The 26,747-nt window shown below is 37.4% G+C and overlaps 1 protein-coding gene across 1 annotated transcript in view; it reads left to right on the forward strand.

Moving 5' to 3' along the window:
* Positions 1–26,747, forward strand: part of TTN (titin) — a 270,471-nt gene that overhangs the window by 10,806 nt on the left and 232,918 nt on the right. Inside the window, 18 exon segments of the mRNA XM_018561614.1 lie at positions 2,338–2,541; positions 3,498–3,785; positions 5,469–5,554; positions 5,753–5,985; positions 7,209–7,425; positions 8,498–8,647; positions 9,430–9,561; positions 10,129–10,257; positions 11,282–11,542; positions 11,634–11,759; positions 14,118–14,402; positions 14,643–14,708; positions 15,454–15,712; positions 21,095–21,160; positions 22,080–22,347; positions 23,172–23,314; positions 23,415–23,602; positions 24,353–24,583. Of these exon segments, the coding sequence (XP_018417116.1) occupies positions 2,338–2,541; positions 3,498–3,785; positions 5,469–5,554; positions 5,753–5,985; positions 7,209–7,425; positions 8,498–8,647; positions 9,430–9,561; positions 10,129–10,257; positions 11,282–11,542; positions 11,634–11,759; positions 14,118–14,402; positions 14,643–14,708; positions 15,454–15,712; positions 21,095–21,160; positions 22,080–22,347; positions 23,172–23,314; positions 23,415–23,602; positions 24,353–24,583 (3,332 nt within the window).

Genomic DNA, 26,747 nt, shown 5'->3' on the forward strand with positions numbered 1-26,747 from the left:
ACCATTTTTTCTAGACCATTTTTTCTAGACCATTTTTTCTAGACCATTTTTTCTAGACCATTTTTTCTAGACCATAAAATTTTTATTAGTGTCATGTGACTAAACATGTTTCTAAAACAATACAGACTAATGATTTCAGGACAGTGGTGGAGCGCGGGGAGCCCTGTCACAGCTGTAACTGCTGCGAACCCTGGCAGTTCTTATGTAAATGCCAAGTATCGGCACTGGTATCTGAACATCCCTACATACAGTAACACCTAAATAGTGGATGAGGTCAATGTCTGTACTTTGTATGGAGCCCTCTGTACACATCAGGAGGAGGTGGGGAAAGAGATGAGTCATTCCTTTTACTCATTCAGTTCTGGGTATCAATGTGACCTTAAAGGAGAACTATGGGGTCAGGGCTTTTCCCCATAGTTCTCCTTAGGGTAACGGGAGGACACAAACTAGCGTCCTCCCGTCACCCTAGGCTCAGTATACCGCGAGCTACAGCTCGCGGTATACTGAGACGCCATGACAGGATCGAGAGGTGAGCGAACCCGGTATGTGTTCGCTCACCTCCCGATCTACTGAGCCTACCTGTGGCAGTCTCAAAGCACTCACCTCATAGTTCTCCTTTAAGCTATTGAGCTCTGTAAACTGGTTATTTTAGCAAAGCAGGTAAGGATAACCTGGAAAAAGGCTTGAGCCCCACCTGAAGGCTAGAAATTAAAAAAGAAGATGATTGTAAAATTGTACCTTTTAGTTAAGACTATAAAAAAAGAAACTATATGTAACATTACTATACATTACCGATACCATTGCAAAGTAGTAACTTTCGCATCTGTAATCAGAAGCTCTCAAAAGGTTTGGTCTACCTAAAACTGACTTTTGGTGGATGCCAGTTAATTGAATTACACTTTGGCCTCTGGAGGAAACTCTAGTTCTAGGTTTTCCCCCACACTACCATGAAGTCTCAATCCTTCTGCTATCAGTATTATTCTGCATACTGGGATATTGAAACTGCTTTTCAGTTTTATGAGTATTGATCATTCAACTTCAGTCTGGGATTAACTCTTATAACATGTAACTACAGTTGCAATTGAAGGACATGTGGCCATGATACATAACTGTGCTTGTGACTACATAAATAACTGACCAACCATGCAGTGAAACTCAGCCCTGTCACACCTTTCTTGTATACACTATAGAAAACGAATGTATTACTGTGTTCATTTTAACCTTCTAATGGGAAATCCAGGCTTCCTAGGTGTATATTTTAGCCATATTGGGCAATATTATTTGTGACTAGACTTTAAAGCGGACCTTTACCCATATCTTTACAATAACAACAAACACACCTTTAGAAAAATTTAGGAATGACAATCTGCAAGCACACACTTCTAGATAATTGCAGGCCTTGTATTCTTTGCATACCTTATTTCTAATGTCTTTCCCAGTCTTCTGACAGTGGCCATGTTTACTTAAGGCAGATTACTAGCTCTCCTTTACTTCCTTGATTTCTGGCACATGTAACTAGGCATGTGATTAGGACATGTGACCATGCACATCATCTCTGTGGAGGAAATTTGCCTTTCCCTGAGATCTCATGAGATTACAGATGAGATTTCCCAGCAATGCTCTGCTGATGACAAGGCAATCCCAGTGTGCATTGCTTTGGCACCTGAAATCATTTTGCCCTTTCAAAGCAGGACGTGAATGCTTTGCAGGTGTAAGTATTTCAAAATCACAGCATTTTACACCTGAGATGTCTATCTTATTATCAATCATCATACATAGAGGGATGCATTGGTAGAATTTGACTTTTGAATGTAAAAGTCCGCTTTAAGTAGAAAGACGATGGTTTTGCCCAAAGAAGCCAATCAGGTGTTAAACTGTTTTAATGAAGGTAAAAATGCGTGACATTTCAATTGAGGTGCTTCAAACTATCAAATATGTGACTATGGTATGTGACATTTTAAATGTTTTATTTTTAAGAAAGCTAAAATGTGCATGAGTGATGTGAAGTGTAGCCTTATTTTCCTTTGTGTTTATGAAAGAAGCCATATTTTTATGGAACAGTGCCAAATACTTTGTGTAATTGATATTCTGTAGAACAGTACTACTTACTAAGAACTAGTTACTTACAGATAAAGGCCTATGTTGATGGGCTTTAAGCTTGTGCCGAGTCATCAGTTTGACACCAGTTTGAAATGCTTCAGAGATCATTCAGAATTCAATAATAGGTGCATTTACCTCCAGTTGACCTGCTACTGAAGCTGCATTTCACCTGATTTAGATGATTTAAATTGTATTTATTTAGTTATTTTTACATATTTCTCTATCTTGTCTCTATAGGTTTTCCAGTTCCTGAGGTGAGCTGGTTTAGGGATGGCCAGGCTATTTCCGCTGCAACACTGTCCGGCGTGCAGATCTCGTTTAGCGATGGCCGCGCTAAACTTGTAATCCCCGCCGTTACAACTGCAAACAGTGGAAGATATTCCCTAAGAGCCGCCAATGGAGCAGGACAAGCAACTAGCACTGCTGAGCTTCTTGTTACTGGTATGATATGTGATGAACGTTTGATAGCAAAATGTAGTTCAATGGCCACCCTTAGGCCTCATTCACACTGTCGCGCAGTGTGCAACATATGCAAATAAAAGTTGCCCACCCCTGCTATAGACTGTGGTAACATCACTGAAGTACTCAGATTAGTTCCACCAACAAAATATCTGTATTTTCAGCACAACTGGATCTACATCATGGTGTACAGAGGCAGGCAGTCTGGGGGCACTTGGAAATTGAAAATACTTGCATAATGCCCTTTTTGTGTTTGTAATGATAAATTACATATCCATTACTCTGCAATGTAATTAAAAGGGTTATAAATCCCTGGGTTGTTTACCTGCAGTGCCACCTTATGATGAAATCTTGTACTGTAGTGTGACCATAAAATACAGTGAGGGGAATTTATCAAAACTGGAGCAGACAAAATCTGGTGCAGCTGTGCATGGCAACCAATCAGCTTCTCTATTTCATTTTTAAATCTTAACTGAACAAACTGAAGAGAGAAGCTGGTTGGTTGTCATGCACAGTTGCTCCAGTTTTTGTCTGCTCCAGTTTTGATAAATTCCCCCACTGATCCTCTGTGGTAGTGATCTTCAAATATAGTCCTCAAATACCCCAAGCCATCATGTTTTTTGCTTTTTTCCCACTGAGAAAAATCTTCATACTATGACCAGTACTTTATGACTTGTGTTGAATCTATTTAATAAAATAGCGCTGTATTTTATGAGAGGGCTGCAATGTAATGTATGGACCTAGTTCAAATAGGGGATTACATTTTTCTAAACCTTTGACAAATGAACTAAGAGTCCAGTTTTAAATATAACAGTTGAAAGCATTTGGATATGTCATGTCCGAATCTGAACATGCCCATCTACCTATGTCTAAAGAATATTGTTTACTTAAATAAATTTTATTTTATGATAATGTGATCTGTCTTTCCTTTTATGTAGCTGAAACAGCACCCCCAAACTTTACACAAAGACTACAGACTACGACAGTAAGACAAGGCAGTCAAGTTCGCCTTGACGTTAGAGTGAGTGGAATCCCTACACCTGTAGTGAAGTTCTACAGAGAGGGAGCTGAAATTCACAGCTCCCTAGACTTCCAGATCCTTCAAGATGGAGACCTCTACAGTTTAATAATTGCAGAAGCATACCCTGAAGACTCGGGAACTTATTCTGTAAATGCAACCAATAATGTCGGACGTGCTACTTCAACAGCTGAACTCACTGTTCAAGGTATTCCTCAGATTCCCAGTAAAAATGATTTGCATTAGCTTAGTGTTTGAATACCTATCATTGACACTTTCATTTTATTTTTCAGATGATTATATATGCAGTGTTTCATGTATGTTATAATGCAGTATACAGTACTTTCTATAATAGGCTTGCTTTTAGGAATGAATCTACACGGTTTTAGAGCACACACATTTTTTTATTTAAATTCATAAAGGTGTTTAGGAGGATAATATATGATGTTCAGGAACTTCCATACAAGCTTATTCAGTAAGTTAATCCAGAGTTCAGTGATGATGTAATGGATCGGATAGAATCCAAGTGCTTTAGTACAACTGTAAAGTTCCAACAGAGAGCCTTTCAATACATTTTAGTAATATACACACTTTAGTCAGTGTACCCTATCCAACATATAAATCAATCAGGGACCAGGCATTCCCAAGCGAGAGTCGAGCATATTTCAATGAGCTATGCAACCACATCAAAGAACCCTTATTCGTTCAGGGCTTATTTACATATATGCATTACTGTAACACGATATGTGCGTTTTAATGTGCATTTCTGCAAAACATGGCAACCTATTTACTCCAGTGCATTGTGTTGCAGTGCCATTCATTTTGAATGGCACCCTAACACCCTAATACAATACATGCCAATGCACTAGTGTTACAGCTCACCCACAATGCCCAGTCATGGGCATACTGCGCACATCCGATTTTCACTACGTTGCGGTGCAGATTATTCTGCATCTGCTATCAATTTTTACATTCTCTCACAGTTTTGCTTTTTGGGAATGCACACTTGCCTAAGTAAAGATAGCTGACATTAATGTGTTCTTCCAGTTGGGGGTTAAGTAAAGATGATGCTTTACATGAGTAAAGTAGATACTAATGTTGCCGCATAGAAAAAAGAAGAAATTCTTCCCCTCTATCCTGTCTCAACAGAACTCCCTAACTGCCAACTATCAACTTGCTCTTCATCTCCTAACTTGAACATGTTCTTCCAATGGGAAAGAGTACAGTAGCTTAGTAACACACACAATAATAGTAACAATACAATTAGCCAACCAACCAATGACCCCCCCAAAAAAAAAGAAACAATCTTTAAAAAACCAGTCCCCCCAAAACTGATATTTTAGTTTTTGGTAGACGCAGAAGCCTGGAATCACAATTTATATGTCCCAGGTAATATATCAGTGTTATCTTAGGTCTTGTATTTCTGAGTCTGTGCATCTGCTGAGACCCAATCTCCCCACTGGCATTTTAATTTATTTTGTATTATAAAGAAACAATGCAGCAAGAGGTGTTAGAGCATGCAGAGGTACACTCAAAACCTGTTGGATACGCTAAAGCTCTATAAGAGATATAAGAATCTAGAAGCTCAGTCAGGCGCAATTTCACAGTATGATTAAAATATCCCTTTTTGGTGAAATTACCCTTTAATTGATTTCACTATAACATGGTTATATCTGATTGGCTCTCATGGGTTACTATACCATAATTGCTCCTTACTAAATAAACCAAATTGATACGATTACTGGCTGGTCAAGATTGGATGTCCTAATAAAACTTTTGTTTCATGGAGAAACATTTCTCAAATCTTTCTATTTGTCATAGTAATAGATTTTTTTTAAAGCGCTGGATTAAAGTTTTAATTTTAAATGTTAATTCCTTACTTCCAAACTAGCTGAAGAAGAAATACCTGCCAAAAAGACAAAGACAATTGTATCGACTGCTCAGATTTCGCAAACAAGACAAGCACGTTTCGAAAAGGTAAGATAGTTTGAGTTGCATCTTGTTGTTCACTCTAACCATCCAGGACATTCTTCTCGCTGTTGGCTTATTTTTTACCTGTTACTTTTATAAAGCACTTAACCCTGCACAGTACTTACTGTACTACAGTACATATGTGTCTATGAATTTTAGTAACTTGTATGTTAATATAATTCACCCAATATTTACCTGTTACAGAGAGTAGAGGCTCATTTTGATGCAAGATCCAGTACCACAGTTGAGATGACTATTGAAGGGCAACTGCCCCACAAAACTCCTCCAAGAATTCCTCCAAAGCCTTCATCAAAGTCTCCAACTCCGCCAGTGATTCCTACTAAGGTTCAGATGGTCAGGCAGCAGTCACCATCACCTATACGGCATTCTGCTTCTCCTGTCAGACATGTGAAAGCCCCAATTCCTTCACCTGTCAGGTACAGTTAACTTTATTTTTGTATTTTATCAGTTAAAAGGGGTAATCCATACAAATATCATATTCATTTCTTAAAATGTGCTGGTATGTTGATTTACATGCTGCATGCAACTTTGACATCTAAATGTCTACATTAGCCGTTATGAAGCAGGTCTCTTTCGGCTGGATTTTTCATTTTTAACTTTATGAAGAATACAGCAAAATTTGAGACTTCCTCACTGCAACAAGAGAAATGAGACTCCAAGATCATATAGGGCAGAGCAAGAAACTTTTAAAGGTACACTTCCTTCCTGGAGTCTATGCCAGATTCCACTCACCAGCATCTACCTATTTATTGAAATAATGGAGGAATTGACCCTTTTATCATATGTTCTGTGGAACCAAAAGGTCCTATGTAGGTTTATAATTCCCCTATGTAAATTTCTGCACAAAGTTCTTTACAGTAATTATATTTGTGTAGACTCCCCCAAACTATACCACACCACACCCCTATTAGAACATTAGAAAAACAACATCGATAGTATTAGGGCATATCGCATATATAATTACTACACATATATAATTACTGCAAATAATGTTGTGCAGAAATGTAAAGATAAATGAAATTAGATAAATATATGTTATTTTTACCAAAGTTCTTTACAGGTCAGAAATCTCATACATTTGAGTAGATTGACTAAAAGTTTACCTTATACAAATCAAGCATATGTAAAATGTGTCACATTGCGATAACATAGGACTGTTGTACAATGTAGTGAACATGGCAATGCTTTCTGCTTTGAATTAGTACTGAATAATTCTGATTTCCTTTTGCTCATGCTCATGGCTAATCATGTCGTTTTCAGAAAGTGCAATAGTACCATCATGTGGCCGCTCCACAGAATGCAGCAGTATCAGAAATGGTTATACCATCCTTTAACAAAAATATATATTCATTTTATGTAGTTAACTTATCTGCAGTTGGTAACTTACATTATAACTAGTGAAAAATTGAAAAATATGAGATTAGGTCAGTGAGTACATCTTCTAATACATAATCTTACGACTAACAGATTATGTGAATTGGAGCAACATTCTGAATTGAGAAAGCTGGTTGGATGACCAGTGAAACGTCTTCAAGAAAAATACAGCAAGTCCAGTTGCCTTGACTTATCTTTTACAGATATTTGTAAATTTGTTATGTGTACACATTAGACTAATGTTATAAAAATTTAATTCCCTTAGGTCAGTCTCTCCGGCTGGAAGAGGACTGTCCACTTCTCCAATTAGATCTGTGAAATCTCCATCTCCTGCAAGGAGTGCACTAACACTGGCTGGTGCTGAGGTTCCACCTCCTTGGAAGCATGAAGTATTTGTGTCCTCTTCAACTTCACAGATGAAGACTGAGCAGAAGTGGGAAGCAAGGGAGCAGGTGACTGTCACTGGAGTAGAGCAGAGAGAGGTAAAAAGATACATGTTTAAGAACTTTAATAATTTTGTTTTTGTTCTCAAATGTTAGGGCTTTTCCATACCTCCCAACCATCCATCATTGGGAAACAAATCACTCTTTCCCTCTCTTCTCCTCCCTTTTCCCTCTTTCTGGTTTGTTGTACATATATCTATGAAAATGCACTATTTAAGGACCAAAAGTGTTATTTTGCACTAAAACCTTCAACCTATCTCTTGATAGTTTTGGGTGCAGTATAAAATATGAAGAAAAAGTAATGGTGGAAAACACCAATTCTAGGTTTTACCCATAGTTTTTGGTATATCAATTCTTAATGGTTCTTATGACTGGGGGTGTGGCAGGGGTGTGCCAATTGCCTAAATACATTGTGTTAGAAGGCGTACCTTTTTCTCAGAAAGTTGGGAGGTATGGCTTTTCTGCTGTAATCTAAAAGTAGATTTTCAGGGTTATTCACAAAATGGTGAAGAGTTTGGAGAAGGCAAGAGAAGTGAACAATCTAAGACAACATAGCTGAACTGGAAAGTGAGCTGAATTGGATAATTTTTCCTAATCAGCTACTGTGGCCTAGATTATTCACTTCTCCTGCCTTCTCCAAACTCTTTACCCTTTTGTGAATAAAACCCTGTTTATTTTCTGACCTCACAGTGTAGTACTACAAAATGAGGGGTTAGTTCATTCTTTGTGCATCTCCCCTTATAGTAACAATAACAACATGCTCCTATTGTTTACATTGTCTCAACAACTATATTCATCCACTCAGATATAATGGTGCTTACAGAGGAAAATTATATTTACATGTGAAAGCCATCTCTCCTATTTTTTCTACGTGTGATATTACTGTGTGTGTGCTGTGCTATGAGATCTTCCCTCTTGTAACAAGAAGAATAGGTAATTAAGGAACCACTGTTATATTAAAATAGAAAACCTTAATCTATGTTCATTAGAAACAAAATTTATGGTATACAATAGCACAAACAAATATTAATTGGAGTTGATAACACTGTATGACTAAAGTTTTTAAACAGTTTTTACCTTTGAAACATGTATTTTAATGTGACTGATATAGGTCTACGGACCAGGGAAAACAGTAGCTGTTGCTACAGTAGTTGCTGCTGTTGACCTGGCCAGAGTGAGAGAGCCTGCTCCAAGTACCATTGAAGTGACTGCTAAAAGGACAGCAATGTCTGCCGTGCAAATTCAGCCTGTCCATGAACAGGTAGAAAACTATACCAAAACGTAGTTGCAAATAGAGCACACATGCAGCTAAACCAGGGGCAAGCTGGAGTTATTTGACAGAAGAAATTATTAACCGTTGGCAGCCTTTACAAGTTTTGTGTATATATAGATATAGATATCTATATCTATATATACAAACAAACCGAAATGACTGGGTCTCATGATGCAGTAAAATGTATCATATCAATTGATGTGGCATCCTTTTTTGTATTTCTTGCTATCTAAGAAATCTCTTTAAACTGGACTGGATTTTTAAGGATTAGTCCTTTGAAAGCTGATATCTAAGTCTGCAGAGCTGTGTGTTATATCATTTTTGAGAGTCTCAATTTTTCTGCTAGGGTTTTAACAATTATTGTAGAAAATACAGCAGGAGGAGTGAGAGTCACTAAAGCCTACAAGTAATATAAGAATCTAATAGGTGACAGTTCACCATACTCCACCTGTAGCCAAAATCTCACTTTATGTGGACTGACCTTTTAGGTTTAAATACTGGCTAATGTATCAGACCAAATGGCCAACTGGAGCTGTTGCCCATGTTGTACCATTTAGTACTACACAGTCCAGCTTGTCCCTGATTCAACAGCATAAACATAACAAGAGCTTGCTATTTGCTTTATTGACTCTCATTTTTGTGCCCTCATCTTCATCAAGTAAACCTACATCACCATGCTTCAAGCTTACCACTTCATTCATTTTATTTATTTTTTGCTCATCATTTATACACATTTTATTGTAAGCAAACATTTCTTTTATAAACACCAGGTAAGAAAAGAAGCTGAAAAACCTGTAAGCACTGTAGTTGTGTCCACTGACAAACGCAAACAAGAAACGGTTACAAGAACTGTAGAAGGAGTTGCAGCCAAGCGTGAACAAATACACGCAGTACAAGAACAGGTGAATTTCACTGCGTGGTCTGCGAGGTCATAATCATAACCCAGTACTTTTACGGTCTTGACCAGTAATGCTAAAAAATTAGACTCTAAGTGCCTCTGTACCTATGCTACTGGATGCTGATTTCGAGTTTGTGAATGTCACAGAAAAGAGTTTCCAGTAAAATATCAGATATATAAATCTATGAGAGTACCCCAAATCCCTAAAATGGATTCCAAAAATCATGTGGGGTCTGAAGTTGCAGGTGATGCATCTCTGGTCTACACCATGAAAGTTAACACCTACCTTATTTTTGTTTTTCTACTTATTTTAAGAATGTTTACTAACTAAAGTCTTGTGACCAGTACCATTGGCTTTACAAAAATCGCACATTACATTTTTATATGATCTAAAAAAGTTGACCAAAATAAAGTAAAAAGCAATGTGTTCTCATGAACAACCCTGGCATTGGTCACAAATGCAAGTTTAAATTTTTACCATAATTTTTGAGAGCATCTGCGTGTATTTTACTCAAGCAAACCTTCTGGTGTTAAAATGGTGTGTTATCGTGTACATTTAATGGCCAAACAGATGAATTACAATTCTGAGGTAGGAATGGCGGTGGCTACAGTTCTGGCTGCTGTGGAGCAAGCAAGGAAACGGACTCTCAGAGGTGCTGATGTGCAAGCTATATCTCAGATGCCTGTCAAGAAAGATGAGGTACAAGACTTGTGATCACATCTAAAGCACGGAGACCTTCGATACTGGGCACCTCTTTAGTCACCGGGCACTTCTTTCTTTCACCACCACGTCTATTCTCTACTTATCACTTTTGTTTGGTCACTTTTGATTTGGCACATACGAGTGTCATGCATGTTTAAGTTGAAGGGCCATATAAAAACAGAGAGATAGTGAAGTCTCCTGGTTTATATGAGCTGTCTTTGGTGATCTTGGATGTGTTTGTGCCTCTGTGTCTTATATATGTATACATGATTTTATTTCAGTGAATCCAAGCATAAACTAAGACTTATAGGACATATGAAAAAGTGCTTAGAAGTGAATGTAGAATATGCAGTATCAGCACATTGAACCATTCAATTGCAAACATATGTATTACAACAATAGCTTTAACAAGGAATTTGCTTTACATAGCATTAATTGTAGACATTTTCTACATATCATCTAGAAGAATGAACATTTCAAAACATTATGCTAGATGAGACATAGGTCATTGTAACTTATTGTGCATTACAATTCAGCTGTCATTTGTATAAAACAGCAACCATTTTGTTTGCTTTACAAATAAAAATGACCTTGTTTTATATTAATTCACAATGAATCAGGGCATCATGAAGATAAGTTATGCCCCAAAAATGTCTGTTGTGAAGGGCTCTTGTAATATGACTGGTTACTTGGATGATGAGCTTAATCTAAGCTCGGGCTAGCTAGTGATAATATTGCCTTAGCATGTTTTCATTCATCCCCAAACATGGCAGCCTTATAATGGTTGCTGTATATGGGCTGCTGTATTATTTATGATGAATAGTAAAACATTAATATTATTCATTGAAGTTTATAAACATATATTTATACTATTGTAGGCAGCAGTAGTGTTCTATTAGACCATCAACTATAGGGCAGGAGAATTTGTAATGTTGATTGTTTCTATGTCTGTGGATTTTGTCATTTCTTTCTGTCCTTCCAACATGGAGTTATGTTTGAATTCTGTTAATGTTATCTTTAGATTGGAACTGGCAAAAAAGCAGGAGCTGTGGCTACAGTTGTTGCTGCAGTTGACCAGGCTCGTGTCAGGCTACCTGGATACACAGAAGGCGGCTATGCTGAAGAAACAGCTCTGCAGTATGAATACAAAGAGCATGTTTCTGCTAGGAAAACAGTTGAATTCTCACCTGAGCGTCAAGTTGTCACTAAACCCATAAAAGCACCAGATGTTCATGTTCCAAAAGTTGTCCATGTTGAACATGTTCCAACACCTGTACCACAGGTTAGGCCCTATCCATAACCATTTTTATATAATTACTTTTTTTATACTGTATGTAATTTTAAAGTCAATAAACCTTTATTGATTAACATAGATTAAAAGAATTCCTGAGCCGCCAACTGTACCAGTTGTCCAAGTGGAACAAACTATATCACATACACCTGTTCCTCATTTTACCGTCAGTAAAGTTACAGTCCCTAAACCTGAGCATACACATGAGGTAAGAGCTGCGTAGCCTGTATGACAGGCAAGGCATTTAATGCCACAACTGCCAATACTACATTGACTAAATTGGTGGTTTTGTGGCTTCACTAAACCCTTATCATTTAATTACAAATATCCATTTAATGTACATGTAATATTAAAAATCTAAGTGAAACCCAATGCATACTAAATTGAATTTCAAAATATCTACGTAGAATGTAGACCATGTGGGTTTAAAGAGATTGTTATGTTCCGGAGAGAAAGGGATAGACCACATAATCTCTATATTTGCATGCCGGATGCTGATTGGGTCAGCTATTTTTCAGCACAGTTGAGCTGTTCCAAAACTAATATTTAGCAAGGTTTTTTTCAAGCATTAGAGTCAGCCACTGAAACCAATTGGTTTCGAATACTCAATGTCACAGATGCAGTCCATGTGCGGAGACCCATTGAAAAATTATGGGTTTTTTTTACACATTAGCCGTTTATAAATGCATTGAGATGTGCAGTTGATTTTGTAATAGAATGAAAGTCATAAGTGCAACTTATGCAACCATTTTGTGTTTACAAATGGATATTTGTAATATTTTCTCTGATTTACATCACAAAAATAAATATAAAGTAATTAATATATCCCTTTTTAAAATATTATAATAATATATCATTTTTTTTTAACACTGCAGTTGTTTTGGTTGCTTACTAAAAATGTTGTTCATTAACTTCTATTTTAAATACTTTCACAGCTGTGGTAAATAATGCATAAACAGAAGCTTTTAAATGCTTTTACCACATCTTCTGCAGATAACAACCCTATGCTTTGTTTCTTTGGCTCATTTGTTTTCGGTGTCTGTACCCGTTCGGTCTTTTCTATGTACAGCAGGCAATGCACAGCTGTTGTCATCTTTGTTGATTTTAAAGATGCTCTATGGTTTCTTTTTTCTGGCAAACTGTAAAGAACAGTTTAAAAATATTGATCATGGTCCAGTTACAAGGCTTTCTCTTTAACTTTGATGGCCAGCTTTGCTATGCATAGATCATTTAGTAATTATTATTATAATACAGGATTTATATAGCGCCAACAGTTTGCACAGCACTTTACAAAAGAAAGAGCAGACAGAACAGTTACAATTCAATGCATGACCAAGGAGTTAGGAGGGCCCTGCTCTTGGGAGTAGAGCAGAGAGCATACCGTCTGAAAGCTAAAGTTTTTTAAAAAAATGTGCTGCAATGCTTTTACTATAAGTCGCTATAATTGACATTAAAAAATATATATTAGATTTTTTTTGGGAAGTGCAGTGCCTTGGCAGCCCGTGCATTTTGTGATTGAAATGTTTGCTATTATTGTTTATAGTGAGCCTTTGTACTCTATAAACATGAATAGCATACATTAACATCACAAAATGTCTAGACTGGATGAGGTGCTGCACCCCCAGAGTTATGTTGAAATTGTAATAATTTCAAACTAGGGCTCTCTCATGATTGTTTTAGTTTTGGATAGCGTAAAGAAGCATTAGGACCCATGTCAGGTTTTTGTTGCTAAATGCAAAATGCTTCATGCACCAATGGTGGTGTTTGCTATTGATATGGAAATTCAGTACACTGTTGCTTTGGATTCCAAATTGACGAGATGCCTTTTTCTGCATTTCATTTACATGGTACCACCATTTAGCCGTGCACTCACCCTGCAGATGTGGTCATATGAAGTTTATGTGGTATGGTTTTTATTACTGTCTGGGTGCCGCTGAATAGATTTCACCTCCTCTATTTGTCCTTGTGACTACTGTCAAAAAGTAATGCAAAATGTAAATTTTAAGAGATGCCACCAGAACAGGAGGTGAGAGAAATCTGCCAATGTGGAAAAGGGGAACTTCCTTTTATGCTTTTAGGACAGGAAGTGAAAAGAAATGCCCCTAATGGGACAGAAATAACAAAAAATAAATTGACAGAGGTTTAACTCTTTCCTATCTTAAACTAAAAAAGAACGTTTTGGCTATACACATGCTTTAAGCCTGATTTCAAGAATTTAAATAATTATTTCCATTCATTTTAAAGTCTTCAAACCTAACTCACAAAACCAAACTAGGAAAAGCTATTGTAGTGTATGTTTTGGTCTTCTTTAGGGCAAAAACAAATATGGTTTGTTGTAGGCCTTTGTGCTTGAAAGATATGCATAGCAGGGAGAAGAACATCAAACAGTTCGTAATAAATACAAATGAAACATCTAAAGCAAAGACCCATTACATTCCTGGATAATGGTATTCCTCCAAAATGTATGCACAACATGAAGAACAAAAATAGTAAGAAAAAAAAGGGCATCTTTAAAATATGCTGCTTCATAATCAAATGATAATACCTTTCCTTCTGGCTGGGTTAGGTATCAATTGCAGGATCTGCTATAGCCACTCTGCAACATGAATTAACGGCAGTTTCACAAAAGATCACCAAGCATGTGGAGGCTCCACACCTAAAACTGGCTGAAGCACGAGCAACACCGGAAAAAATTGTCTCTCAACCCTATCCTTTGGCAGAACCAGCGGATGCTTACAAAAGCCGATTCGATGCTCAAATGAAAAGGGATATAGGTTTGACTGTTACAGGTGGTTATTCGCGTGATGAAAGATTTCAGTACCAGTATGAGGTTGGTTATCAAGAGACTCTTGTTCTTCTTCTTTGATGCTTCTCATAACAACAAGCTATAACAAAATAGAAATCTACTGCCTTTTTATCAACCTTTCCACTTTACTACTTGCTGCTCTTTACAAGTGGGTGTATTATTAGTGCTTTACTACGCTTCTAACATGACCATATGCAGGAGTAATACTATACACCCGTTCTCGCATGATGCATATATTTAGACTCTTTGCCTATAGAAAAGCTCACACTCTTCCATATGTTTCAGGCTGAAGAAGCAGCCCAGGTGCCTGAACCAGCTGAAGTCCCCTTTTCTCCACCGACTATAGTCTCTGTAAGTAATCTAGTTCTTAGATTAAGGGATCTACATTTGGATGTCAGCCCATGTTTATCTAGCTCTTAATCCAAAAAATGCAGAAATGTATTTGCATGGTGTAGTTTAACTTATACCTAAAGGATAATGACAAATTTTAAAAAATGGCTTTACTTTTTTACCATCATATCAGTAGCTGATAAAGCTAATAATGCTTTAGTTCTTATTTAGTATTATAAGTTTGTGTATTCTGTATAAAAAAGGGTCGATTTTATATACATGAATATACACAAACTATATGGATGTGGTGTTGTATACAACACAAATATATAATAAAGGCTCTGTATTTATGTTTTTAGTCTGTTTTATTTGTCAAATTATTATTTTATTTGTATATATGGCTTTTGTTTTCTATCTATACATATCATCCTTTTTTTATCTTAAAAATGCAATAAACCTTGGTCTTTTTAAATGGTTGTAAATATGTAAGTGGGCTCCAATTTTTTAATTTTTTTTTCTATTGAAAGAATTGTAGATGTTTAAATTGCCATTCTAAAGACTGTGGGAACAGATTCAGAATCAATATATTTATCTTTCTATATGTCGAGCTAGAAATAAATATAAATATTTAAGAAATACCTATTTAATGCTAACTGAATGTATTTTAGTCAAAGCATGCAATACCCTTCATTAGGCATGGTTTTGTGTTAGTCGGTGACATGTGCTATAAATTCAATCATACTAAGTTGATTGTTTTTAATAATAGGGTCTAAAAAATGTAACAGTCCTTGAAGGCGAGTCAGTAACTTTGGAGTGTAGCATTGCTGGTTACCCTTCCCCAACTGTGGTCTGGTATCGTGAGGATTACCGCATTGAAAATTCAATTGATTTCCAAATTACCTATGAACAAGAGATTGTAAGACTTGTAATTCGTGAAGCATTCGCTGAAGACAGCGGGAGATTTACTTGCACAGCTAACAGCGAGGCAGGCACAGTCAGCACTTCATGCTACCTCCTTGTTCAAGGTAAGCCAACACCACTTGTTTGAGTTATTTTGGTTAGTGGTTAAAATAACGAAGCTGTGAAATGTGAAGAACAGCTGCATTTTATGACCCAACTCTAAATATGGCAGACAAATGGTCACAGTGCTAAAATGTGTTGTGTGACTATTCATTTCTTCATTTGATTATCCCATTTGTATTAGCTTATATGTGTGAGACAAAACAAATGTATTTACAAATATGTTTAATAAACATAAGTAGACAAGAAAAGCTAAATTGGATGTCAAGCTATGATATGTATCAAATGCACTAAGGAACATGTATGGGACTTTAAAATGTGTTAAAATTATTATTATTTTTTAAATCTATATACAATCATAGTTATAGTGATAATATATTTGATTATGTTATGTACGTTTTTTTAGAAGTTGTTGTTTAAATGCATTCTGATTATTGGGTATACGAGTACGAGTATATGCTATAGTGATAGTTAAACTTACATATTTTACCATGTTTAGCACGTTGGGTTTGTGTGTAACAATGTGCCTTTCATGCTTATGACCTTTTGTAAATGCCTAAATTTAAATCGAAGCAGAGGTTGTCATTTGGAATTAAGTTTAGGAGGTTCACCAGTTTACAGGGTGTAGATAAAAGAAAACTATTTTGCAACATTTTTTAATTGTATTTTTTATATTATATTTTAGCATTTATTTATTCATGTTTTTGAGGTTTACCTCTTTTTTATTCAGAGTTTAAACAAATGATTAGGAAATTATACCTGTAGATATTAGTCCCTGAATATCAGAAAGTAATCAGAACACATGCTATATAATTGCAATAGAATTTTGTAATATATCAAAATAGTCATGTTAGATGGTGTGCTTTCTGATTTCTCACTATGGTACTCAAGACTGAACTGATTGTAGCAGCTGTCCTAAAACTGTATAGGTATTGTGGTGCAGTATTAAACAATAACAAGTGGGCGGAGCCGGCCATGACATCACGGCCGGCTCCGCCCAGTTGTTATTCATTGGTCAGAACCTGCTAGAAGACTCCGGCAGGTGCCGGCCAATAGGAAACAGTTGGGAGGAGCTAGCTGTCTCCGCTAGCTCCGCCCAATTGTTTTTTTTATTTTCTTTAAAATATTTTTATTTTTTTAAATGTTTCTATTTTTTATCATTTCTAAAATGATTTTGCTACTTTTTTCTCATTCTTTTTACTTCTTTTCTATTCTGCTCGAAACCTCGGAGGTACCGAGCAGAATACCCAAGCCGAATGTCGCTCGACGGCATTTTGCTATTCACTTACTGCCATTCAGCCCCTATGAGAATAAGAGCGAAGGGCAGCGAGTGAGCTGCAGGAGCTTTGGCTCAGCCATTGGATCGGCTGAGTCAAAGTCCTTCTGCACTTCGGCTTAGCCAAAGGCAGCTGAAGTATGGCTGAAATCAGCCGTACTGAGCCGGAGTGAATAGCCGAACGTCGTTCAGCTCACTTCGGCTCGGTTATTCACTCGGCTGACTTCGGCAGCTAAGCTAACAACCCTATAATCAAGAAACCAAGAAAGGGCGCAAAGAACACTGGCTAGCTAAAGAAGTTATAATGGAGACTAAAGGTGGTGGCACTTACGCGTGATTGCCAGAATCTGGAGATGGACGGCCGCTATGGAGGATCGGGGCACTCGTGGTGTGGTTCCGACTGTAGTTGATGTGCTGATCCGAGAGGTACATCCACAGGAGGGTGTAGACAAGAAGAGGGGACTTCGTCCGAAGTGCCGTTGGGGGTCTGTGCGGTGTGGAGGAGAGGCAGGGAGATCTCTGTGGTGTCGGCAATGGACAGCGGGCAAAGGACAGGGCTGTAGCAGCCGCAGCTGTGTTTGTCAGCGAGCGGTCACTGTCAGGTCTGCTGGGGACAGTGTACGGAAGCAGCTGTCAGATGCCGAAGGTCGAGTTCATGGTGAGATGGAGAGGGATCAAAGCGGACAAGAGCGATGCGTTTCGAGGTACTACCTCTTTTTCAAGCACGGGTAAAGCAGTGAGATGATGGTGGGAATACGCCGGGTTTAAAAAGTGACAGATGGGCGGAGCTAGTGGTAGTAAGCGGCAATCCCGCGGTTTGAAATTGAGAACGGAGTGGTTAGAAACCGGGCATATATTTAATAGCTTGATATGCATAAAAGCCATAGGAGACTGATATGTAGGGAAAGGGGCAATGGGAAGGAGTTGCTAGTGTTAGACGAGGAAGAGGGAAGCCATTGGGCAATAAAAGTACTAAAAGCTAACAACCCTGTAGATATCTATGGTTTACCCAAAGATAAGCTATTGCTTGAAATGCTTGCAGCATATGCGATGCATCTCCTATTCCCCCATTGTCATAAACCATAACATGTTGATTTCTAGCATTTTCTTTTATGGTTTAGGTTAGGCTAATAAGTTGAGCTAGGGTATTTGATACTCTACAACATCCCTTGTGGCTAATGATTACATTATTTTTAAAGCAACATTTTTTTTTTAACATTTGGTGAGGGGTTAGAACTTTTGTCAGGTTTTTATTGCTGTCTGGTCTGTGTCCCCATTAAGGAGGTTCACTATTGTCACAGAGATTAAAATGATGGAAAATCCAAAATTGTGAGCTTTTACCGATGAATATGGGGACATTTTCCAATAAGAACAATTGTTTCAGTGACAACGAAAAGGGATTTTCCTCACTTTGGAGAGATTTTCTCTTATCTTTATGTTGTTTATACAGGATGGTAAGTGAAAGAGAAATCTCTTGAATAGGTCACATATGGCAAAAAAAAACCCAGACAGAATTTTTAAGTATCCCCCTACACTTTTCAAAATGGAAAAAAAATTACTACCAATATGCATTAAGAAATGGGGGAACATACCATGCCATTGCAAACCAGTTAGGTTTTGTTTTTTTTCTCCAGTGCAAGAATATAAAATACATTTATGAATGTGAATATAAGCTAAAATGTGATTGCTTATCATGGCAACTGTCTGTACCCCTAATTTGGTAAAGCATTTCAAAGAACAAGGCCTAAAGGCAAGCTGAAAGTCAAGACACTGAGAGGTGTTTTTGTCTCCATCTAGGAAAAGTCTCTTATAGACATGTGCAATCCGTTTTGGAAAGATTTATTTTTCGAAAGAATTTTCGGAAAATTGGTACATTCGAATGTATACGAATTTCCGAATGACAGAAATAACGAATGCCAACTAATACGAATTTCCAATAACGAAAATTTCGGATGCATACGAATTTCTTTCCCGAATAAAGTTATATTGGGTAAAGCATCAACTTTAAAAAAAAATCTGAGTATTTGTTATGAATGAATTTTCATTGCAGCAAAGTGACATTAGACGAAAGAAAAAAAAACTTTTTTCTTTTTTTACAGTCTGCAGAAGAAAAAAAAATGCATGGGATACCCCCTCAATTGATACCAGGCCCTATAGGTCTGCTAGGAATGTAAGGAGGGATCCCCCCAAATAACAAATAAGTGCGTGGGGTTCCCCCCAAAAGTCATACCAGGCCCTTTAGGTCTGGGAGGATTTTTAAGGGGGAACCACACCCCCACAAATGGAGGGAGAAAACGTGTGGTCCCCCATAAAATTCCTGCCAAACCCTTGATCCGAGCACAGGCCTAGCAGGGCAGGAAGGGGGGCGATCAAGCACCCCCTTTCTGCACAATACCAGGCCACGCCTGATGGGGACAAGGGCCTCTTCCCCATAACCCTGACCTGGTGGTTTTGGGGGCCTGCAGGCACGGGGGCTTTTTTGCATCAGGGAACCCCTTTAATTAAGGTGCCAACCTGGGAACTATAGGCCGGTCAGTCTAACATCGGTATCTAAAATTGGTGGAAAATAACATTCCAAGGGGTGCAGGGGTTCTTCACAGTAAGATCAGTTAGGGTCTGGAACTCACTGCCACAGGCGGTGATTTCAGCAAATAATGTGGAAATGTTCAAGAAACTTTTGGACAATTTCTTAAGGGACCGTAATATACAGGGGTACAGGTACTCCTAGAATGAGATCCTAATAGGTTGGACTTGATGGACAAATGTCTTTATTCAACCTCAAATACTATGTAACTATGTAAGGGGGCACCCAGGTGCCACCTCCCCCTTTTGAATGAGTAAGGAGTACTTGTACCCCTACTCATTCACTAAAGGGTTAAAAGTAAAGTAAAAAACAAAACCACACATTTTTTAAAAAGTCCTTTCATTGAAAAAAAAAACCAAAGAGTCAGTTTTTGACAATTCCCTTATTAAGAAAAAAATTGATCCATTGATGTAATTCAGCATCAACCACGATAAGCAACGCCCGCTGGCTCACTGAAAGAAACAAAAGTCCAGCCGCCCTCCAACCTATTCATATGACACTGTGTTATTTGACAGCTCAGAATGTCAAATGGGTGGAATGAGCCCCGTGACTCCGCCCATTTGTTTACGTTTGGGCCAGAGATGTCATTTTGCAGGAAGTCTTCATCGGGTTCAGACACGTTGCGTGTGGCAGGATTTTTTCTTTTGGCAAGTCAGCGGGCATCGTTGTGATTGACGCTGGATTACATCGATGGAGCCATTTTTTTTAAATAAAGAAATTTGTTAAAAACTGACTCTTTCAGGGTTATTCACAAAAGGGGCAAGAGTTTGGAGAAGGCAGGAGAAGTGAACAATCTAGGACAACATAGCTGAACAGCAAAAATGAACCCCACTAACTTATATTTTTAACTTTGGGGGGTCCCTCTTAACATTCCTGCCAGACCTAAAGGGTCTGGTATCAATTGAGGGGGAACTTCACGCTTTTTTTTCTTTTTTCTTCTGCGTACTGTAAAATAAAAATAGGATTTTTTTTCTTTTTCCTAATGTCACTTTGCTCCAACAAAAATTCATTCATAACAAAAATTTGTACATACTGCCGCTAACAAAAATTGTTTCGGAACTTGTCCGAATCTGAATCCTGAAACGAATTGACTTTCGGACCCGAATCCTGAAAAATGAAATAACGAAAAATCCAAATGAATCCGAAACAATTTGTTTGCCCACGCACATGTCTATTTTCTTGTATACTGTGTAGATATATATTCCTATTATATATTTTAATTATTATCTTATATACTTATATTGTATTAAACAGTGCTAAGTTTGTATATGGCTATTTTAATTAGCAGAGAGCAATTGGAGATATATTATATCCAGTACATATAATTAAACTGCACCAAAACTAAAACTGAGCACCTTCACATCCTGATCATTGTTTAGGAGTGTGTATACATTATGGGGGGCACCATTCACAATAACTTGATACAGCTTTGAAATGTAATGATTGTATTACGTCTGTGAAAACTGCAGTATTGTGTAATAAATTATTTTATAATATGCTAATTATATTTTTCTTTTTTGCTTTTAGTGTCCGAGGAGTATGAAGCCAGAGAAACTGTTACTGAAAAAATGACAGAAGAGAGACAGTAATTATGTTTTCATATTTTCAGCTTTTATATTTGAATATATGAGTTTAGATGTATGTTATCAGCTGTTAAATATGAAAGACGGTTAAAAAAGTTAAAAACATGGATTTCTGTGATTGGATGTGCAATGTGCCGCATTAAATAGGCCCAAGCATAATAACCAAGAGTTTATGTGTCATGCCTATCAGGTTCATGTGCACAGTAAAGTAAAATGTTGCACCTAGGTAGTTTTAACACTTTTTTTATGTATGATGTATAATGAGGATAACATTTTTGTTCATTAGATGTGCAGGTTGTGCATCCTGCTAAGTAGTATGACAATCTGTTACTTTGACAATGCCTGTTTTACTAATATGTAAAATGAGATAATGTGAGCTTATCTTTAAAAAAATGTATTTGCATGGCCCACATCAGTGACCATCTTGCTGGTAAACTTTGAGTCACAGACCTGGAACAAGTATGGGGGTCAGGGGTTCTGAACTAATTTTTCTGATCCCCATGCTTGTTTCAGGTCAGTGACAAGGTAAAGCCAATGGGTCAGCATAATAGCCAGGAAACTTTTTCAGAGGGAAGCATTTTCAGAGGGAATGCAGCATTGCAAGACCCATATTTATATAACTACAGGTTTGCTTTAAATGGCATTATTGATCACATTGCCTAATGTAAAGATGAATGCTAGAGGAGCATTTACAGACCCATTTATGAAATCCAATTATGTAGAATATGAAATGGCAACCGACTAAAATGCAAAAGTCATGTCAAAACTTGCAAAACTTTGAAGCTTGAAAATTATTACTAGGTCCCCTCTGGGCTGTAGTGCAATCTCCTACCTATAGTTACAATTCTAATGTTGGTATGGAAACTAAGTGTGGCAAATTTTGCACAGATGTAAATTAAATGGGTCCAAGATAGAAAATGGTATATTAGATAATGAGAGAGATGTGAATATGAACAGCATTAGTTAATTATCTCATTGACTATCTTTTTGCAGATACACAGAGGAGCAGAAGATGGAGATAGAGGTGACTGCTCCTGCTGAAACAGGAGAAGGAGTAGTGCCCTTCTTCATTCGGAAACCAACTGTTCAGAAGTTGGTTGAGGGAGGCCGTGTTATATTTGAATGTCAGATTGGAGGCAACCCCAAGCCACACATTTACTGGAAAAAGGCTGGTGTTCCTTTAAGTACTGGATACAGGTAATGAACTACGGGTCATGTGAAGCATACTGTTTGAAACTGTTGTCCCCATGTAGACTTTAAGGAGACTGTCAAAGCTAGGTCAGGGCATAGCAAAATGTAAGGCCTGCAACGAAAATTGTTTACATAAACTTACTAGATGACTATTTAGAAACAGACTGTTAATAAAGGGTTCTAGTGGTAGGGTCAAGGTCAAGGAAAACAAGTAGGAACTCTAGCATGGGCTAGAACTTTCTCCCTGTGAGTTTTTTTCATGCCCATTATCTGCCCCTTTAACAAAAGTGAACTTGAACATTTTTCTATGCATTATTCTAGTGTGTTTGTATTCTTCCTATGTTTCTATTTGTTATAACATTCTTGGTTAACAGTTGAGCTACAAGGTGGTGCTTTATGTATACATGACCTGCAGTACTCCCTGGAGAGGATTTATTCCACCTGAAGAATTGTTTTCTGATTGTTGAGTCTCTATTTCTGCAAAATAGTTGGAGTTTGTGTGGGACTTGATTGCATCTACGTTAATGATCACTGAGTACTTATTAGAAAAACTCATGTTTAATCACATTTTTATAGAAGTTAGATATTGCAGATCAAAAAAATCCAAAAATGTGCAGGTTCATCTGACTTGCAAATCAGTTTAATTGGCACTCATGCTGATCATTAACCATTTCTATGGAAACTGGAGCTATTTAAAGAAAACAATATAAAAATGTTTTGGGTTACCTTAATCTATACTGTACTGTAGTCTACTACATTTATTTTGTATGCTTTCTTTCAAGTACTGTGGTATATTATAAACGAATAACCTATATGTATTTTTTCTACAGATATAAAGTGTCCTATAACAAGGATACAGGAGAATGCAAACTTGAGATTTCTATGACTTTTGCTGACGATGCTGGAGATTACAGCATTGCTATCCGTAACAAACATGGAGAAGCTACTGAAACCATAAGTCTTTTGGAGGAAGGTAATGGAACATTAAGCTAACAAACTCAGCAAAAGTGAAATGGTTTGTAATAATGGCTAACACTGATATGAATTATATTTTACCTTTTTCCTATGAACAGCTGAATATGACCATTACATGAGGATGCACGAAGAGCCGACTCCATTTGTACCTGAACCCAAAGTAGCTGAAGCCGCACCAACTTTATATCGGACAGAGTATGATAAGGAATATGAAAAGGAACACGCCCTTATCAGAAAGAAGATGGCCAAGGATACTACTATCGTTAAGACTACAATTTATACTGAGGTGAATGAAATGCCTGGGAATCTTGGGAATAATGGTGTGCAATAACCCCAAGCAATAATTAACATGCACATGCATCACTTTCACCATATGCTTATCTCCCATCGGGATCTCAGGGACATAAGGTTTATTGGCTACACGTAATTTTGTAGTTTTACTAAAATTGGAATTGTAGTTTTAATGAAATACTCTGAGACTGGCCCTTGTAGCAAATTCCTTACCTGGGCCTGTTCTATAGCAGCTGCACATAATAAAATCAATTTGTGATATCCAGATTTGCCGAAAGTCAGAGATAATTCCCAAATAATGTTAATTTGACATTCAATGTAACTAAATTGACTTGTTATATGATCATAATTGTAATAATTATTTAGTTGTTCATGCCACCTGTAATGGGAAATAATCATGGAGACTAAGTTATAAAATAGTGTAATTGCAATGCATTGCAAAAGGTGGCATTCTGATTGGTAGCCACGGGATACAGAACATTACAATTCTTCATACTATTTAAATAAATAAGCTCCTTTATCTTACATGTTTTTATACAAAATAAAATACAAAGCCTCCTTTAAATAATGTGTTTCTTTGGTATCCATGAAACAAAAATATTTGGTTGGACCTAAAAACCTGTTATTCCTACGGTGGACTGAAATATTATTTGTATATGTAACAAAATAAGTTATTTGTGATAAATGGACCTTTAGTTGATATGTGGGTTTTATGTTTAATGTATAATTGTTTTACTTTTTGTAGGAATATCAGCTGACTGCATTTGAAGAGAAACTTATCAAAGAAATTGAATACAGAATCATTAGAATTACCTTAGAGGAATTACTTGAAGAAGATGGGGAGGAAATGATTGTCGATATTGAGGAATCTGAAATAATAGAGTCAGGATTTGACATAAGACTTAAGAGTTACCAGATCCTTGAGGGAATGGGAGTCACATTCCACTGTAAAATGTCTGGATACCCATTACCAAAGGTAAACAAAAGACAGTATTTTCATGGATATACGTGATGTTTTTATCAGTGATCGCAATTATGGACAGTACAGGTATTTTCTAAGCCTAAAATCACCAATAGCACCATGGTAGACAGCAAATACCAAGCAAGGATTAAAGTGTATTTAAACCCTAAAACAAAAATGTAGTACATTTCAGTTTACTAGTCCATAGAAGTGGGAGCTGCATTAATTTCCTTTTTTCAAGCTCTTTTCCCTCTACTTTCACCTGGTGATTCTGCCAGTAACACGCTTCCAGATCTAGCATAACAACACTTATTTACCATACTGTATCAGGCCAACAGAAAGAAATAGGACTACGGGACACTGCCCCTCCTTTTCTACATAACAGAGAAGGGCATGGTTCTGTTGTTCTCAGATAAATCTGAAAACAATGTAAATATTAGAAGTTAGAACAGGCAGAAAACAAAGAATGATATCAGCTCACAAGATTTCTAGCTAGATCAACAGGAACATTTGGGAACTTATCAAACAGATAGAATAAAATGCTTTCAATGGTGCATTTTAAGGGACCAGAAGTGGCAAATATTACATTTTAGTTTTGGGGTTTTTAAAGAATAGGCATGCATGGACATACTTTATAGTGTTGGCAAGGGCAGCTTTATTATCAATTATTAAAATCCTACTTAATGCGAATAAACAGGTAATATGTTTGCATACCCAAATAATTTGTTTTAAATGGTATAAATAAAATCTAAAAAATACCTCAGCTAAAAAAAAGCTGCTCAAAAGCCTAGGCAGCTTAGATTGCATGGTTTTTAGATACCAAAAAGCATCTTGTATGTTGATCAACTTGAGTCCCAGCTGCCATGTGAAATGGCTTTTGGGTAGCGGCTATTTCTGCCAGCACTGTTTTGAAACAGTGGCTGGCCTCAGAGATACCTGTGGGCCCCCTGAAGGCATGTAGGCTGAAACCAATGGCTGTGGGTCATGAGCTAGGCCCAGGAGCTGAAACGATCAGCTTCTAGACTTCTGATGCTTTTTCAGCTTGCTCCATATGAGCGTGCTGTAGAAGTAAATGTAAACACAGGGTTATTGCAGTTGGATACTTGTGATATCTTCTTCTGTAGGCTTTAGTGACAACAAACATTATCAAATTGCTGTCTCTATCCATTGCATCAGAACTTCTGCCATTTATGGCAATACAAAATGACTTATATAATCAGATTTTACTTTCATTTGAAGAGATCTTGGTTTCATTTATAGCTATTTTACAACACAATGGGGGGAATTTATCAAAATTGGAGAGGACAGAATCTGGAGCAGTTGCCCATGGCAACCAATCAGCATCTCTCTTCAATTAAGGCTAGGTTCACACCTGCACTACACCGCACGACAATCCAGGGTGCGCGTCCCGGGTGTCGTGCAGTCCTGCACAATGGAGGCAGTGATTTCAATGGGGTGACATTCGCGTGGCAATCACAGAAAAAAAAGGTACAAGTACCTTCTTTTTTGCAATACATGAAGCGCTGTTTTGGGAAACCACGCGATCCGCCCGGCGTGACTGGGGTGCCATTAGAAAATAATGGCACCCACAGCGTGATCGGTTTACACCTTGGCAACTCCTGACCATAAAGCAATCCGCGCGGAATCGTGCACGATTGCCGCACGGTGAGGTGTCGCCTAGGTGTGAACCTAGCCTTACTCAGGTAAGAATTGAAAATGAGACTGAGAAGCTGATTGGTTGCAGTGCAAATCTGCTCCAGATTTTGTCTGCTCCAGTTTTGATACATTTCCTTTAATGTCTTTAAAAAGAATATATTTTCTTTACTAGGACACATGGCACTCTTCCTCCATGTCTTCCTAAATAGCCACTTAGGCACCTAGTGCTATCATAGGGAGGAAGGAGTCTTGTGTAAGCCCAAAGTCATGACTTAAAACTTACATGGGGCTACTTCTCTCCACTCCCAGCAACTAAATGAAGCAGTGGGGTAGTGAAAGAATGTCAGTTTGTTTACTGGCGCTGGTAACTGTGCAGTCAGCTTGTTGCTTTGCCCCCATGGGCAAAGCACATGTCCACTTTAAACTTGCTCAAGGGAGCTTTTTGTTACAGAATTATGCTAAAGTTCTCGTGTATTGCTCATGAGCATTTTTCATAACTGAATTAGTTATTTTCCTACCAAAC

Source organism: Nanorana parkeri, unplaced genomic scaffold (genome assembly GCF_000935625.1).
Source record: "Nanorana parkeri isolate BGI_ZX_2015 unplaced genomic scaffold, ASM93562v1 scaffold534, whole genome shotgun sequence".
Taxonomy (NCBI): domain Eukaryota; kingdom Metazoa; phylum Chordata; class Amphibia; order Anura; family Dicroglossidae; genus Nanorana; species Nanorana parkeri.